Source organism: Penicillium malachiteum, assembly GCF_028827825.1.
Source record: "Penicillium malachiteum strain IBT 17515 chromosome Unknown utg000005l:1.0-9002435.0:326005.0-9005861.0, whole genome shotgun sequence".
Taxonomy (NCBI): domain Eukaryota; kingdom Fungi; phylum Ascomycota; class Eurotiomycetes; order Eurotiales; family Aspergillaceae; genus Penicillium; species Penicillium malachiteum.
The window spans coordinates 6,903,249-6,916,027 of record NW_026643099.1 but is presented as its reverse complement, the minus strand read 5'-3'; the positions used below and the strand labels follow the sequence as shown (position 1 = coordinate 6,916,027).

Here is a 12,779-nt window from a genome sequence, read left to right as displayed (position 1 = left end):
ACAACATTAGTTGGCATTGAATTTGTTGTCACAGCCTGACTGCAGTTGATTAATCCCCAGCAGTTACAGATGCCCAAAGTACGGAGTACCCCAGCATCTTTACAAGTACTTGGCATCGGAGGAAAAACCAAATCGAGAGACATAATATATCAATTGCGTGGACTTTTCTTGGCCTTGTCATTTATGAAATTCAAGTTTCTTCACAAACTAGGATTAAAAAGCAAAGGGCCGAGGCTGGAATGCTTGGTAATGTTGATGGTCTGGAGTCCACGGGTGCGGGTGATGTGCACTTATCCGCACCGATGGGGATCGTGGACTTCCCAACCTCCACTTACCCTCCACTTGCCTTAGCATCTTGGCTTTGGAGCTAGGAAGGATGCATGATGTTGGGGAGCTATTGGTTTCTAGTCTAATTTGAATGTGATTCGTGCTTCGTATCACATCGTGTAGGTCCACAATTAATGCTGGGCTCATTTAGCAGAGACATGTAAATAGTATTTAAAACATTGACTTGACCTGCAATTTTATGGATTAACTCCTAACACACTGAATGCAGAAGGCTACAACTTGACGTGCTCTGTTCTACTAGAAGGTCGAATTCCATACTTCGAGTTCATACGGGATATTGTCGGAAATTAGCATCCAATTGACGGTTGGTAACTTAGTATTCTCAGCCATGCCAATGTTGGAACTCCACTTCTTCCAGAATCATAAATAGAAATTTTAGTACGAAATGAGCAAAAGAGAGCGTCGAGGCAGTTACAAAAATGATGGATTCAAGTAGCTAATATTGAGCATGATGAATGCATCTCCTTGATTATGAGCTAAATTGCCGAGAATTCGCAGATCTGCATGATCCAAAACAGACCCCTGCATTGTACATCACTCTGACTGTAACATCATTTGAAGGGATAAATCAAGCAACCTACGGCTCCTTATCGCATTTTTTAACCGAGATAAACTTCTATTGTATCTATATTTATTGGACCTTGATGCATTGTGCATTACTTTAAGGCTCCGAAGATCCAAGCTCCCCGAAACCCTCCAATCTGTTTAGAAACATAGGTATAATGACCTGAAAGTCTTTAAATGAAAGTATTATTTAATTTTTCAATACTCACCAAGCGTATCCGATCGTTTATAAGTCTCAAATATCACTCGGAAATTCCGTCTTGAAGTATAGCGAGAGCCGAGCGAGAGCCGATCCGACACCCGCAATGGCATCAGCTTTGAACGCGGGGCAAATGAGAGGCGCGGGGATGGAAAGACGCGCGTAAAAGAAAATAAAATAGCTGTAGCAATTGAGAAGTCAAACTTCTTATTGCATACTGAATCTCTGAACATGGCGCAAGACGCAACCAAACGACCCAACTTCCTCATCATCGTCGCCGATGATCTCGGCTTCAGCGACTGCAGCTGCTTCGGCTCGGAAATCCAAACCCCAAATATCGATTCGCTTGCAAATTCAAATGGAGGAATGCGATTCACGGCGTTTCATGTCGCCGCTGCTTGCTCACCCACGCGATCGATGCTTATGACGGGTACGGATCACCACTTAACAGGTCTGGGACAATTGTCGGAAATTATTCGCAATTCCCCTGCTCATCAAGGTGCACCGGGCCATGAAGGTTATCTCAATGATAAAGTTGTTGCGATTCCAGAGTTGTTAAAAGAGGGTGGATATCATACTATCATGTCTGGGAAATGGCATCTGGGACTTAAGAAAGAGTATGGACCACATAAGCGAGGTTTCGATCGGTCTTTTGCATTACTACCTGGATGTGCAAATCATTATGGTATGTTTTCTATATTGCCAATCCCCAGGGAAATTATTATGGAATTTTTATTGATGAAAACAGGATATGAACCACAGTACGAAAATGTTCTCGAGGAACCACCAAATTTCTTCGAAACTGCCGTGACAGCCTTACATATGGAAGATGGGGAATATCTGAGCAAGCTTCCAGACAACTTCTATTCTTCAGATCACTATGCCTCTAAACTCATTGATTTCTTCTCTGAGCGATCTGACGAGGATCGATCAAAACCTTTCTTTGCTTATCTGCCATTTTCCGCACCTCACTGGCCATTACAAGCACCCAAAGCCTCTATGGACAAATATCGTGGCTATTACGATGACGGTCCAGAGGCTCTCCGACTTCGCCGATTACAGAAGCTGAAAGACCTAGGTATGGTAGCTCCGGACGTCGTGCCCCATGAAATCGTCACCGTGGCTGGAGAGCCCGTGGAGTGGGAAAAGATGCCACTCGATGAACGAGCCAAGTCTTCTCGATCGATGGAGGCATTTGCCGGGATGGTAGATCGTATGGATGAAAACATCGGTCGAGTGGCCGAGTATTTGAAAGAGACGGGAGAATATGACAACACAGTTATCTGTTTTATGTCGGATAATGGAGCAGAGGGGGCGAGTTATGAGGCCACTCCATTGATTGGTGACAATGTTGTTGAGCATATCCAGAAGTATTACGATAACTCACTGGAAAACATTGGTCGCGGGAACTCATTTGTTTGGTATGGGAGTCAATGGGCACATGCAGCTACTGCACCGTCAAGACTATACAAGACGTTTTCCACTGAGGGTGGATGTCGAGTTCCACTGGTTGTGAAGCCGGTTTCTAACCAGAATGACGGTGGTCTTGTTGTTGATTCCTTCTGCACGGTTATGGATATGGTTCCTACTATACTGGATTATGCTGGATTACAGCATCCAGGAAGTACATATAAGGGGAAAGATATTGCGCCGGTACGAGGAGTGAGTTGGAAGCCGATTCTGGACGCTGTGGCTGCCCCTGGCTCATCTGGTGGATCTGGAATGTTGGCCATCCATGGTGAAGACCGGGTCACTGGCTGGGAGGTTGCTGGGAGCGGTGGTCTTCGAAAGGGCCTCTATAAGATTACTTATGTGCCTCTTCCCAGAGGGCCACAGCGCTGGGAACTATTCGATATCATCAACGATCCTGGCGAGACGACTGATCTCAGTGAGCAGAAGCCTGAGGTTTACAATGAGCTGCTCCAACTTTGGAGTGTCTATGCCAAGGAGGTCGGTGTAGTTGGTCTCGCTGGTGAACTGAAGGATGGACATATCATTGAAGGAGTTTGTGATGAATTTGAAGACACGGGCCGTTGGATTAAGTTCATTGGCAAGAAGGAAATACCTGCGGCAGTGGCAGACCAACTGCCTAAATGAGGATCGGAAATATACCTGTTCTTTTCAGGACAAATTGGATGTAAGAGAAATTAAGTAAGAACATTTGTCAAAATTTCTATTAGTATGTAGAAGTGTGATCTCATATTGTACAGATTTCAACGATGCGGTTGGGACTTGAGAGTATGTGTGGTAAAAACCGATATGACACACCAGGAGTGGCAGCCTCTTCGTATGTCTCATTCAAGGCTCTTGCAATATTTCCGCAGCAGAATTGAGCTTGATTTTGATATCAATATCAGACAAGTCTGCGCAGTCGGTGGGTAACTTTGGATTGGAGCCCAGCCAATGTTCCCAGCAGCGCTTGAGACAAAGACCTTGGTAGTATTAGGCTAGGTAGTTGACTAGAGCAAACATTTCTGTTCCTCAGTATGCGGTGTAATGACGGCAGTTCTATCAAATTGGCTGCCAGATTCACATTGTTTCCAGATAGGCGGTCCAAGGTGACTATTTTTCATTAACTCACTCCTCCTCTTCCTCTTCCTCTGCGCTCTCACTTCCCCCATCAGAACTTACTGGCCCTGCGTCAATACTCACATCCCTATCCATTGCACTGGAAGGAGGAGCCGCACGTCGCGGCTCATTGGTAGTCTCTCGCCGACTGCTCGCCGCAAGTACAGCCCTTTCCCCAACAAACACATCGCCAGGCCAATCTGCCTTGCAAGTAGGACACTTTTCTGCCCTGTGGATCCGGAAGAAGTTCCGCAGACAATGCGCATGTAGCCGACCTGGGCATTCACGATCACCGCAGCGTTGTCCCTGTGACAAGTTAGATAACCCGCGAATAAAACCAGTAAATGTAGAATAAAGACACATACCACAGTGATGATATCCTTGCACGCAGCACAAAACTTGATACGGTTCCCTCTGCTTGTAGGATCTTCATTATATTCCGCGACCAACCAGCCACGTAGTTCCATCAGTGCCCTAGGGCTTAGACTGAAATTATCTTTCCTGCTTCTTTCCAACCATCCTTCTTCGACCAGACGCTTCATCATACTTTCAGCTTGTGTCATTGTCAAAGACTGTGCTGCACCACCCTGCGTTCCAGCGTTTGTGGATCGTCGACGATTCGCTTCCGCTGCAGAGCGAATATTGATGGCTTGTATGGATGAGATAAGCATTCCTTCACATATTCGTGTATTGTTCGTCACGAACATGTAGTCGAGGACGCGTTTAAGAAAGGCGATCTCATCTGCGGAGTATGTTGTCGCCAATTGGGTGAGAGGGTCACTAGTTGTATTTACAAGGGCGTAGACTCTAGTGGGCTGGGGATTTGTGTTTTCTTGGTCGGACTGTCTTGATGTCTGGTGGAAGGAGCTTCTGATTTCGAGGTCGAAGGGAGAGACTGCGGTATTGGCCGCAGAGATGTATGACGAGAGGTGTTCTTCAGTGATGTCGTCAACGCTAACGTCTCTTCCATCTGTATGACGCACCGTGATATTAGCAAAATTTCCGAGCTTCCAAGCTGAATCGCATCTACTCACCATGTGCAGACAGGATTGCCGCAAGAACTGGCTGGGCCTCTTCAAATGTCATGGACGAACTTCCCATGAAGGCCTGCAGGAAGGCTCGGTTGCGGTCATCGTAGGAAGTCATATTTCCTAGCTTAATTCCAGTGATTTGATGGGCATGGAAAAGAGTGTAGTAAGAACAGAGTGACAGGTGTCTCGATATCAAGAGCAAAGAAAAGACGCGGATTGACGCGACGCGGGGAACGCCAAGACTTGCGCATATAACCAACTCTGGAACTATGTATCAGGTTCGAGGTTCGAGGACGAACTACTCTCTTTCTGTGGGGTCAATTTTCCAAGGTTAGTTTATGATGGCAGAGTTTATGAAAATGATTGACATAGTCCTACATAAAACTATGCAAACTGTTACATAATTCAAGGCTTGTAGAGCTCCAAGGGCACGGCGCTTGAGGGTCACAGCTCTCATTTGACTCGCCAACGACCTTATGTAGATTACAGAAAACATTTCAAGATGCATAATTACTAGATAGGTAGTAGACATCTCCAAGCAAAAGCATGAGAAATGCCCAGTCTGAGTCTGAGTCCGAGGCATGATCTTCCGAGGTCAGTACTCGCCTATATCCTCGAGGCCCTATTCAAGTAACTTGAACGTTGACTTCTCGCTATCCAAGCCGCATCAAAAAGTTCAATTGTGATAAAAATGAATTCACTTGCTTCTTTGATATCATGACATAAAATACAAAATGCCAATCAGCAAAAGAGAATGCCGAAACCCCAGCCCTTACACGCTCGCGCAAAGGTGGACTCACCACCAACTGAAATCACCCAACGCCAAAGATGGACAGAATAGAAAAGAACAAAGGAGAAGCATATTTGTTGAGAGAAGAGAGCAAGGAAATCTAGAACCGCCTCCGGGTTGGTTCAGGACTTGGACTGCGGGTAGCACTGCGAGGATCACGACCACGCTCCTTCAACCACTTCTTTGTGCTGAGTCGCATATCCCGGTCCAACTCCGCAGATGGGTCCTTGCGATGAATGAAATTGCAGAATCCACCTCGTACACATCCCTCTCCGCTATTAAGACGACAACACGCTTCTCGGAAATCCGTCACGGGCGATAACTCGCAGTATATGGGTCGCGCCGCGTACCAACGTGAGTTCAAAGCGTCGCATGCTGCTTGTGCGTCTTCTTCGTATTTGAATCGGGCGTAGACATTGCCGATGAGGTCTGTAATGCGGATAAAGAGTTAGTTCCCCCTGCGCGCGAACTCGAACATGAACAAGGGAAAAGGGAAAAGGTAACGGGAAATCACTTACGGTCATTGTTATTATCACAGACTACCAGCTCTTCGAGCTCTCCATACTTGCACATCTCACACCACACATCCTCGTAGAAGGCGTCGAAGTGGTTCTGCATCTGGCTGGGGTTCATCTTGTTCTTGGGGTCGTAGGCCGGGTTCTGGTACATGTTTGGCATCAAAACGGTCTGCGAGTAGGAAGGCTTGACATGTTTACGGGAGCAGCGGTCTCCGTGTCGGCATGCGCCAATCTTGTAGTAAAAGGAGCAATTGACCTTGTCCTGCTCGGTACCGAAAATGGAAGCGAGGTAGTTGGCCATAATGAATTGAGGTGCGGCGTTTCAAGCGTGGGTTCCGGAGGCTTCTGTCGAGACGAGAGGTAATTATCTGGACGGGTAGGTGCAAAAGCGACGAAGGGGACAGGTTTCGGGATACGAAGCGAACACCGAAAGTTGCTTTGATATCGAATGCCTGAAGTTTCTGGAGAGCTCCAGCGCTCATGTGGCGGAGATGACTAATCGTGGACAGCTCTCTCGGAATAACAATTGACCGCTATTTGTATATGGGAAGATGAGAGGAAATAGAGAACATCACCTCTAGTTTTTAACTAATTTCACTCTCTTATTAATTACATTATTGAGCTTTCTTTTCCAATGGCTTTAATATCTTTAAATCAGCACTAAATTTGCGATATCTTGCATGTAACAGTACCCAATAGTAGCTCACGGGATCCGATTCTCTCTTGACAGATACTACAATATGTTTGTCCCTTACTACCTAGTCCTAGTACTACTAGGCAGTACTGTTATCACAACTTTAACTTGAAGTTGAACCTTGTACTCGGAATTCAAGATAAACTTCAGTTGAAGAGAAAGCTTGAACTTGTAGGCAGAACATTGGAAAAAACTTGAAGAATTGCATACGTTCAATTCCGAGGAAATACATCCATATTCAAATGTTTGCGCTGAGGAATATTCAGGTGACCCCAAGTTCAAAGTTCAAATTGAGTCTCTCCAGGGCTTCATTCTGTCCACGGTCATATCTCGCAACAACAGCGCATCGAATCACTCCACATGTGCATTGAAGATCCAGCAATAGTTGATCATTTATAGCATCAAAATTAGTTTGGTTGAAACTTGAATCGATAATATGGGTCTTTAATAACAAAAATTCGCAAATCCTTAGAATGTGGTAGTAAAGAAATCATCTGGAACATGTTGTGTTTTTAATTAGCATTATCAATTGATTCTTCAATGAAAAGGCCTAGCTTTGCACATGGATTAAACCAGACCCAGAATTGAAGCTGGTTTCAAAAGCCCCCTCCAAGGTTCAAGTTTGATGTTTTTCGGGCAGTGGGGAGAGCTGAGCATGCGCATACATACTTATTACTGGTTCGGATGAAGAAAAGTGACCTCAAGCCTCACCTCCCTTTTGCCAGGGCCCAACTTTAAGTGTTGGAATTTCGGTTTCTCGGCAACAATGCTTCTCTCAAGTGCTTTCAGCTTGTCTACAGACTCTTCTCGCAAAAGTAATGGATATAATGGATATAATAAGTAAAGTTCTACCAAGTCCTTTCGGGAATATCTCAAGGTTAGAAGGATTCAAGCTCTCGGCTTAACCTTATAATGGAAGTGGGGTTAAACAAGTTAAGAGGTTCTTATGCATAGTCCACTGGTATTCCTCCTATTATAGTGCGAAATACCTAGTACGCAACCTTTCAAATTTTTATTCCCGGCTAATATTTTCTCAGTAATTCTCAGTAATTCTCAGTAATTCCCAGGTAGCTCCCAGGTAGCTCCGGTCCAATCTATGTGAATTAATTTCTTACTTCACCATTTTTAACGAATTAATCATGCTTAGGTCGCATAGCGATGATCCTGAGCCCTGCATATGTGCTGATATCACATGTGCAGGCCCAGATGACAACACACTTCAAATGTCCAGATGTCAGGTCTCCAAACTTGAATGTCCGAATCTCGGATCTTTGTGTTAATCTCTTAAACTGATGACTGGCACCTGGGCACCTAGCAATCATACTAGTAATATTTCCCCCACATCAGGAAGATATATACATTGTCATATGTATGATGCTGCATGTGATGGATGGTGTATGAAAATACTGGCATGAATTCAGCCTTCAAATATTCAAGTTGGAACTTGAAGTCGTTGATAAACATGGAAAATTTCAATGTTGCAACTTGAACTCGTACTTTTCAATGCGCAGCGTTTATGCAATTCAAAATAGCTTATAAAATAATCTCATGTTCCTAGAATTGCGTGATAGCTTGCTGGCAGCACGCAACATTTACAAGATTGTACCTGACGATTCGGCAGTTCTACCGGACTCATTCGGAGTTTCCGCGGGACAAAGCGTATTGAAGCCCCTCAAAAATAAGCAGGTATACTTAATTCCGTGTGATCGATCGGCCGGTGCATTTCCTATCTGGTTCTCTGCAGAGATTGATATTGTCCACGGGTCGTGTTTCTGAGAAATTGCGGGATTGATCATTCTAATGACGACATATTTAGTGCCCTCGGCTATCAAACTGGCGACGATGATCAACGGCTTTATCCCGCAAATGTATGGAAACTTTCGTTGATCTTGCTTGTTTCGAGTCTTGAGTGCTTGTAGTTCCCCTCATTTTAATACGAAAATTCCAATCAGAATGACCGCAAGTACTCCATAATTGCCCCAGCTTACCTTGTTTGTTTCTGTAATGTACGGAGTCCGGCATAGTTAGTGTAAACAATGATCCCACCAATTAATATGAAAGCTCAGTAAATGTCGTGCTAGAAACCTGGAAGAAAGAAAATAATATAAAAGCCATGGGGGAATGTAGTATTCGATCTTTGATTGAAGTATTCCAGGATAAGAGACTCAAGCCATTGTCTCCGTTGTCACCATGAGAACTTGGACCTCCACTCTCGCCCTCGGGTGGCTTATAGCACCTTCCCCAGCTCTTTCGCTATCAGTTGGCACAAAAAGAGCGGGTTCTTCAAACTTGTGTGCTACAAATAGCCGAGATATTGTCTCTAACGACACCAATGTTTGGCCCTGGCAATCCTTCAAGTCATCAAATATCACTCCTCCATACCTGGATATCAATCGCACAAGCAATGATCTTGCATCTGGCCTGCTCTTCATTAGCCAAGAGGACGAGAGTTCCACAACAGAGACCGTGAAACAAGAGTCGCCGTTCATTTTAACAGATGACAATGAACTTGTCTGGGGTGGACCGCAAGGCGAGACTTCAAATTTCCGACAACAGTTCTGGGGAGACAAGTCTATTATCACATTCTGGGTTGGCACAGGTGCTGCAGCATACGGTGCTAATGTTGGCCGGGGATGGGGTAAGGTCCAGTTCTATGACGAAAGTTACACATTGGTGAAGTCGGTGTGTTTGGATCTGAACTTGACCTTACCAGAGGGTACCACCGCGGACTGTGATGCAGATGTCCACGAGTCTTTCATCACGGAGGACAACACCATTTTGTTGACTGCGTACAACACAACTCAAGCGGATTTGACTTCTGTGGGTGGCTCCAAAGACGGATGGGTTTATGACTCTATCGCCGTGGAGGTTGACCTAACCACCAATGAGCCCGTGTTCATCTGGAGCCCGTTGGCCCATCTGGCCGTTAATTTGACACATGAGCCGTATACCCCATCCAACGCGTCAGAGCCCTTCGACTGGTTCCATATGAACTCAATTCAGAAATGGGGAGACCACTACTTGATCAACTCGCGTCATTTGTGGCGCACATTCCTTGTGAACCGTCAAGGTGAGATTGTTTGGTATATTGATGGCCAAACTGGCGGTGACTTTGGCAGTTTGCCTCAGAACGGAAACTTTGTAAGTCACACAGCGTTTCTCTTACTACATTCGTTCAAGTTGCTGACAGTAAGCAGTCCTGGCAACACATGGCCCGGCTTCGTAACGACTCTTCGAACCCCAATGAAGTCCTCCTCAGCTACTTTGCAAATGATCTTGACACCGGTTCAGCCACCAACCCTTCCAAGGGTACCACCCTCCGCCTCACATTGCCTCCCAACCCCGCGAATCCTCCAAAGCTCGAGACTGACTTTTTTGACGAAAAATACCCTGTCTCATCTGCTGCAGAGGGATCTTTTACACCTCTTGAGAACGGCAATACGTTGATGGGATATGGTGACCAACCTTATATCAAAGAATACGATTCAACTGGCAAGGTTCTGTGGTCTGCTCAATTCGCAGGCGAAGACCTAGGCCAGAGTTACCGCGCCTACAAGCAAGAGTGGAGTGCGACTCCATACTACCGGCCGAGTCTGGTTGTCTCAAAGTCCACCTCCGAGGATGTTCTCAGCGAATGTGCCGGTGCATCATCTTCCCTCAGAGGTTATGTTAGTTGGAATGGAGCTACCGATGTCGAGGGGTATAAGGTCTATGCTGGTAGCAGTGCAGTGAGCCTTCGTCTGTTGGGACAGATTGAAAAGAAGGGCTTTGAGACCCAGTTCTCGCTTCCGACAGATACGAAGGTGGTGCAGGTTGCTGCTGTAAAGTCTGGCCGTGCTGTCAGCAAGTCGGAAGTTGTATATGTCTGATTTAGCTTTCAGGCTGTCCTCATCGTCACAGAGCGACTAATATTAGTAGTGCGACTCGGAGTCGGGTCCACATACTATAGCTAGATGGCATAATGCCCCTCTCTATATTGATCAGTGTATATAATCGATAAAGGAAACAACCAGTTGGCTTGAACAACTTAAGTTCCAAGGCCGAAAAACATGACCAGTTTCGTTTTTAAAAAAATTTCATGGCGCCCAAGTGGCTGACCCGATCATTATGGATTGAATGTAGGGTAGAAAACTTTTCTCAGATGCTTCTAGGAACAGAATAGTACTGGAATGGTCTGTGTTGACGTGAACTCCATCAGGATTCAGGACTCGAATCATGGATCGGCCACACCCCACCAGATTATTAAGCGCCGATTGGCATACCTAGCCTCGGTGTGATAAAGGGACTTGAAACGATGCTATAAAGAATATTCGAATTCCATCCGGTCTTAAAAGCTCGAGTATCAGTTTCATCTTTAAAATAAGGTTGGTCGAAATCGCAATCCCTGCTCTGAATTGCTTCATTCGTCAGGTGTCTCGCGGGGCTGCATGGCACAAGTTACAACAACCTCGCGTCTAACCCCGCTTAAAAACACTCCTGCGCCAGATGCCTTAGCTAACCATATCATGTAGGACAATATGGCTGCTAAAACTATTATTGTCACAGGAGCTTCTCGAGGTAAGAATCCAGAACACGAGTCTAACGAAACATCGCTGATATTCCACAGGCATTGGCCTCGCAATTGCTAAGTATCTGCTTACCGCACCCCAATCCCACAATGTGGTGGTGGTAGCTCGCAGCTTGGAGCCTCTACAGAAGCTCAAAAATGAGTACAGCAAGCAGGTCGAGGTGGTGAACGGCGACCTTGCAGATTTCTCACTCGCCCAGAAAGCAGTTGATGTCGCCCTTGAATCTTTCGGCCAACTCGACGGCATGGTTCTCAACCATGGCATCCTAGGCCAAACAGGCAACATTGCTGTCACCGATATCGAGGAGTGGCAGAAGACCTTCAACATCAACTTCATGAGCTTGGTCGCTTTTGTACGGTCCTTCATTTATTCCCCAATCCTTTTGACTTCTACGAAAGAATCCGTTGCTAATCGTATAATAGGCGAAATCTGCTCTTCCTGCCTTGCGCCAGTCCAAGGGCAAAATCATCCTCACTTCCTCTGGTGCCGCTGTGGGCAAGTACCGTGGCTGGGGCATGTACGCCGCATGCAAAGCAGCAATGAACAACTTCACCCAAACGTTAGGATGTGAAGAGCCTGACGTTACATCTATTGCCGTTCGACCCGGCATGGTTGACACAGAAATGCAGCGAGAACTGCGCGAGGTTCATGGCGCAACCCTCGATGCTGAGATGCACTCGAAGTTTACTGGAGCTCACGAGGGTGGCAAGCTTGTTACCCCAGAGCAGCCTGGTCATGTCATGGCCAAGTTGGTGCTCGATGCGCCGAAGGAGTTGACTGGATTATTCCTTTCGTACGTTGATGAAATTTTCTCTTATCTTTATATGGAGTGTGCTAATGATTCACAGATGGGATAGCGAAGACCTCAAGGCTTTCCGTTAACCACGTCCCAAAGGTACCCCATGCTAGCCATCCGACTTTTCCAGGCGGATAATACAAGCATATTTAGGAACCTTGGAAAGGACCAAGGTTGGAAAGGGCTCTTCAAGCTGATGGAGTGGCCATACCGAATACTTCGGACCGCTAGCCCTACCTACCTTCCTCTTCATCTCTGTAGAAATTAATCGTGAGCTACGTTTACTCGCGATTTGGGCAATTGGTTTTTTCCACTCAGCATCAATCAGGACATGGAGGCTTTGCAATTGTTTTACGTTACGAGAATTAAAGTTTTCAAGAAGTTTTTTGTATGAATTTTTCATTAGGAATTATTTTCATATACTACACATCTGCAAACAAAGCAATCAGTATCGAATGCCATGGAATGTTTTGAGTGAAAACTTTTTCAATTTGGTTGATTGTAATCAGCCGAAAGATGAAAAGCAATACATTTTATAAGCATTAGGTGCAGTACACCTTCATACTTAGCATGGAATGTAGGAGGATCATCATACAATATGTATGTATGGAGTGAGGGAAAGAGGCTCGCGTACCATTTGCTATCAAAGCAATTGAGGGTTTCGGATATTAACCGAGAATAGAGATTTTCGAGTCCAGCTCAA

General features: G+C 45.6%; 5 protein-coding genes across 5 annotated transcripts; 3 read left to right on the top strand and 2 right to left on the bottom strand.

Annotated features, from left to right (window-relative positions):
- Positions 1-1,342: 1,342 nt before the first annotated feature.
- On the top strand, positions 1,343-3,208 carry N7483_012560 (arylsulfatase; the record flags this gene model as incomplete). Its single annotated transcript, XM_057095987.1, has 2 exons — positions 1,343-1,796; positions 1,860-3,208. 2 exons carry the CDS (start codon positions 1,343-1,345, stop codon positions 3,206-3,208), a joined length of 1,803 nt encoding a protein of 600 aa, XP_056941958.1.
- A 480-nt stretch (positions 3,209-3,688) lies between these two features.
- N7483_012559 (non-structural maintenance of chromosomes element 1 family protein) lies at positions 3,689-4,825 on the bottom strand (the record flags this gene model as incomplete). The annotated part of the gene is made up of 3 exons (XM_057095986.1): positions 3,689-3,985; positions 4,045-4,649; positions 4,714-4,825. 3 exons carry the CDS (start codon positions 4,823-4,825, stop codon positions 3,689-3,691), a joined length of 1,014 nt encoding a protein of 337 aa, XP_056941957.1.
- A 775-nt stretch (positions 4,826-5,600) lies between these two features.
- N7483_012558 (zinc finger CCCH domain-containing RNA-binding protein) lies at positions 5,601-6,319 on the bottom strand (the record flags this gene model as incomplete). The annotated part of the gene is made up of 2 exons (XM_057095985.1): positions 5,601-5,929; positions 6,019-6,319. 2 exons carry the CDS (start codon positions 6,317-6,319, stop codon positions 5,601-5,603), a joined length of 630 nt encoding a protein of 209 aa, XP_056941956.1.
- Positions 6,320-8,902: 2,583 nt separating this feature from the next.
- Positions 8,903-10,581, top strand: N7483_012557 (arylsulfotransferase family protein; the record flags this gene model as incomplete). Its single annotated transcript, XM_057095984.1, has 2 exons — positions 8,903-9,853; positions 9,910-10,581. 2 exons carry the CDS (start codon positions 8,903-8,905, stop codon positions 10,579-10,581), a joined length of 1,623 nt encoding a protein of 540 aa, XP_056941955.1.
- A 648-nt stretch (positions 10,582-11,229) lies between these two features.
- On the top strand, positions 11,230-12,162 carry N7483_012556 (SDR family oxidoreductase; the record flags this gene model as incomplete). The annotated part of the gene is made up of 4 exons (XM_057095983.1): positions 11,230-11,269; positions 11,319-11,632; positions 11,703-12,073; positions 12,129-12,162. The coding sequence occupies 4 exons, from the start codon at positions 11,230-11,232 to the stop codon at positions 12,160-12,162; spliced, it is 759 nt and encodes a 252-aa protein (XP_056941954.1).
- Between the last annotated feature and the right edge of the window lie 617 nt (positions 12,163-12,779).